Genomic DNA, 3409 nt, shown 5'->3' with positions numbered 1-3409 from the left:
TATGCTCTATTTGCTGGCAAGGATGCTAGCAGAGCTTTAGCAAAAATGTCTTTTGAAGAGAAAGATCTAACTGGAGATATCTCTGGTCTTGGACCGTTTCAAAATTATCTATTTGCCTTTCAAAAAAAATATAATAATTCGGGAGTCAACAAGTCAGAGATGGGTTTTGTTCTGAATCTTCTGATACATCTTCAGGGCTAGTTTTAAGTAAAATCTTTTTTCTCATCATAAGCTTGTAACATAAATAATTAGGTCACTGTCCAATCTTTCAAGCATGCGTCATATAATTTAAACAGACAGTATTTCATTGCTAAACTCATGAAAAATGAATTAGAAAGGTCACTTACAGAGCTAATACTGGGTTGTCTTTTTGCAGCAGAGATTTCTGGAGAATTCAGAAGCAGAGGATTTGTAGCAGAGTATGGTTCTGTCATAGCAAACATTAGATTATACAGGTAAGAATCTCAATTCTCAATCTTGAACTAAACAAGTAAAATAACACATTGTGCACACATTAACATAGAAAGGCCCTGTGTTATGAACCATAAAAGGCAGCATCGGTCTTTAGGAATAAGCTTTCCAAATTTAAGGATAACAAAACTGCAACTTCTTCAATGTATGTGCGTCGGCGATTTAAAAATCAAGCAAATAAAAATGCAAGACATCAGGAAAAGAAAAGAAGTAAAATGATCTACACAAGGGAATAAAACCTTGTAGTTTTGTGAAGTTTTGTGAACTTCTTAAGGTGACTTGGTTCTAATGCTAAAAATTCATATCCAAAGCCTTAGATCCTTAAAACACTAGCTTATGAGTAGTGACACTCCTTTGGCAAGTGCTCTTAATAATATAGACCATAAAATAATCTTATAAGATTGTCATTGACCCTATTAGTATCAATACTAAGAAGGCATCAGCTTAAATTCCTTAAAAGCATCTAAATCATCCCAATGAATAGCATATAAACATGATGCAGGTTATTTGGAATTGGAAACACTTATTTACTGTTCCATAAACAATTCATCCCCTATCACACCCAGTTCTATCTTTAAGCATTCACTGCCTATGACAAAAAAAAGAATAATGCATCATATACTTTTTTTCACAATTTGATGTGTAACAACACATTCCTTTAACCCAAAATGGCATTGTTTCAATTTGAACACTTAAAAACATTTCAGTCTTACAAAACAAACTGAATGAGACATTTAAAAAGTAGGAAAATAGAATATGGTGCAACCTACCATTAGCTGGATCTGCAGTTTGGCATTCAAATGCCCCTGGAGGAAGCAGATCGAATTCTATACCAAGTAGTGGACCATCTTCCAGATAATGCCTTCCTAATTGCTTCTTAACAGCAGTTATAGCAGCATGTTCTATCTCGCCCTTCACTTTCAAATATCCTGATGGTTTGTGTCCCATGTTAATTGCACCTTTGGGATTTAGGGGTGGAAGAGCTCCGTTAGGTGTAAGATGTCTAGAAGGCTCCATATCATATGGATCCAGACCTTGAGAAAACAACCTTTCTTGCAAAAATGAGCTGCTCTCAGATTATGTGTCATCCACCCCGCTAACATTTTCAGGATAACGGTTCCTACATCCATGAGTCATATCTGCAACTGACAATTCGTGATTGTAGAGGCCATGGCTCTCAACCTCCTTAGGATCCAGATACCTGTGATCAGCATGCTTACTGCTTCCGCATGAATCTTGCCCAAGTCCACTGCCACGATCTTGGATGACACCACTTGAACGATCTTGTCGCCCATTAGCAACAGCTTCATCTTTCATCAATCTTTTATCTTTTAACCTTCTGTGGCAAAACCATCCAGATATTTGCTTTTCTGTCAATCCTAACTCCTCAGCAAGTACTAATTTCATTTCCTCTGTGGGGTATTTGTGCTCTGGAAACAAAGGTAAAAAAAAAAGGAAATTGCTAAAATTTACCACCTTGGAAAATGCATTAACACCCGCTGACAAAAAAGTATTCTTACCATTATAAAAATTCTCCAAGGCCTTAAGCTGGGCCGGTGTTTTCAGCTTTCTTTTCTTATTTTTCTCATTGGAGACTTTATTTTCTTCTGATTGCAATTCACTTGATTCTAAACACCAACAGAAATGCAGGAAGTTTATTTGGAATGGAAAAAATAATTACAGTAATATATGCAAGAAGACAACAATCAAAAAACATCTTATCTCATATTAACCTCTCAAATTGATCCACAAATGTTATTGAATTAAAAGATACAACTATATGCTGAGGTGCTGAACAGTTATGACAATATGGAAAAGGATGCATGCATGGGCAATTGAAGTCAAGTTGCTCATGTGAAATATTGATAATTATAAGAAACAGAAACTTTCTTTCCTTAAATATTCAATTAAAAAGTGAATTGTTTAGATCAAATATTTACAAGAAAATGATTTTGCAATTAAAAAAAAAAAGAGGTTTTTTTTTTTAAAAAAAAAAAGAGGTTTAAAGGAGAATGCATAACTTGTGAGCTGCTTGGATACTATAGAGTATAGATCCTTCAGTAACAATGTCCAAAGGTTAGGAGGTTGTTCCATAGGATCACTAAAGAGTTACTAACACAGCTAATGAATTTTGTGGTCCCAAGTTACTAAGTCCCTGACCTCTCAGTAAATGCAATGCAACAATACAAGCTCTACTTACATCCAATTGTTGATTTGCAATTTGTGAGTTTATTGTAACTACTAACTAGTGTCCAGTCTAATGTAGAAGAAATTTATCACATGTCAAGAATCAGCATAGTAACAGTGACATGGAGCCAAAAAAGTAGACTGTATCTTTAACATAAAGAAGATTAATGAACAAGCTCAAAGATTATTCAGATGTTTAGCTTAAACTGTATGATTAGGTTAACATGTCAAGGTAATGAGGTACGAGGGAGGGGGAAGAAATCCTAGAGAACTAGTACTCCTCATGGTTAAAATGGTATACCTTTTGTCTTCATTATTACTCGAATTACATTTAGAAAGACCTATTAAGAAAATATCTGTCAATTAAACAATTTATTAGTAATATTTTTTTTTATAGCATTCCATTTTATTTTTTTTGGGAATTGTCTGCACAATGTTTCATCTTTCCCCAACAGTTATAAATTGCTAATGATATTATTTGTCTTGAATTGGTTCGTTTGACTCTGCATGGATTCATTCCCCCTCCCTATTAACTAATTATATAATATGATGAAATAAGAAATTGATTAGTGGCTTTCTATAATTAGGACAGGAGGCTGCTATGTTTGGTTTGGAAAAGATAAGAGGGAGCATATACATATATATATGGTTGTGTGAGAGAGAGAATTAGGGCGTGAACATGGAAAAGATAAGAGGGGGTTGGCTGTTCTCCACTGTTACAACACTACTCTTACTGTGGTCTTACAAGCTT

General features: G+C 34.6%; 1 protein-coding gene across 1 annotated transcript; it reads right to left on the bottom strand.

Annotated features, from left to right (window-relative positions):
- Positions 1 to 248: 248 nt before the first annotated feature.
- On the bottom strand, positions 249 to 2121 carry LOC102660317 (uncharacterized). Its single transcript, XM_026128226.2, has 3 exons — positions 1992 to 2121; positions 1242 to 1901; positions 249 to 427 (listed from the first exon to the last, which is right to left on the bottom strand). The coding sequence occupies exons 2-3, from the start codon at positions 1486 to 1488 to the stop codon at positions 249 to 251; spliced, it is 426 nt and encodes a 141-aa protein (XP_025984011.1). The 5' UTR covers positions 1489 to 1901; positions 1992 to 2121.
- Positions 2122 to 3409: the final 1288 nt, after the last annotated feature.

Source organism: Glycine max, chromosome 4, assembly GCF_000004515.6.
Source record: "Glycine max cultivar Williams 82 chromosome 4, Glycine_max_v4.0, whole genome shotgun sequence".
Classification (NCBI taxonomy): Eukaryota; Viridiplantae; Streptophyta; class Magnoliopsida; order Fabales; family Fabaceae; genus Glycine; species Glycine max.
Note: the sequence above shows the minus strand (reverse complement) of the source record. Positions and strands in the feature narration are given on the sequence as shown.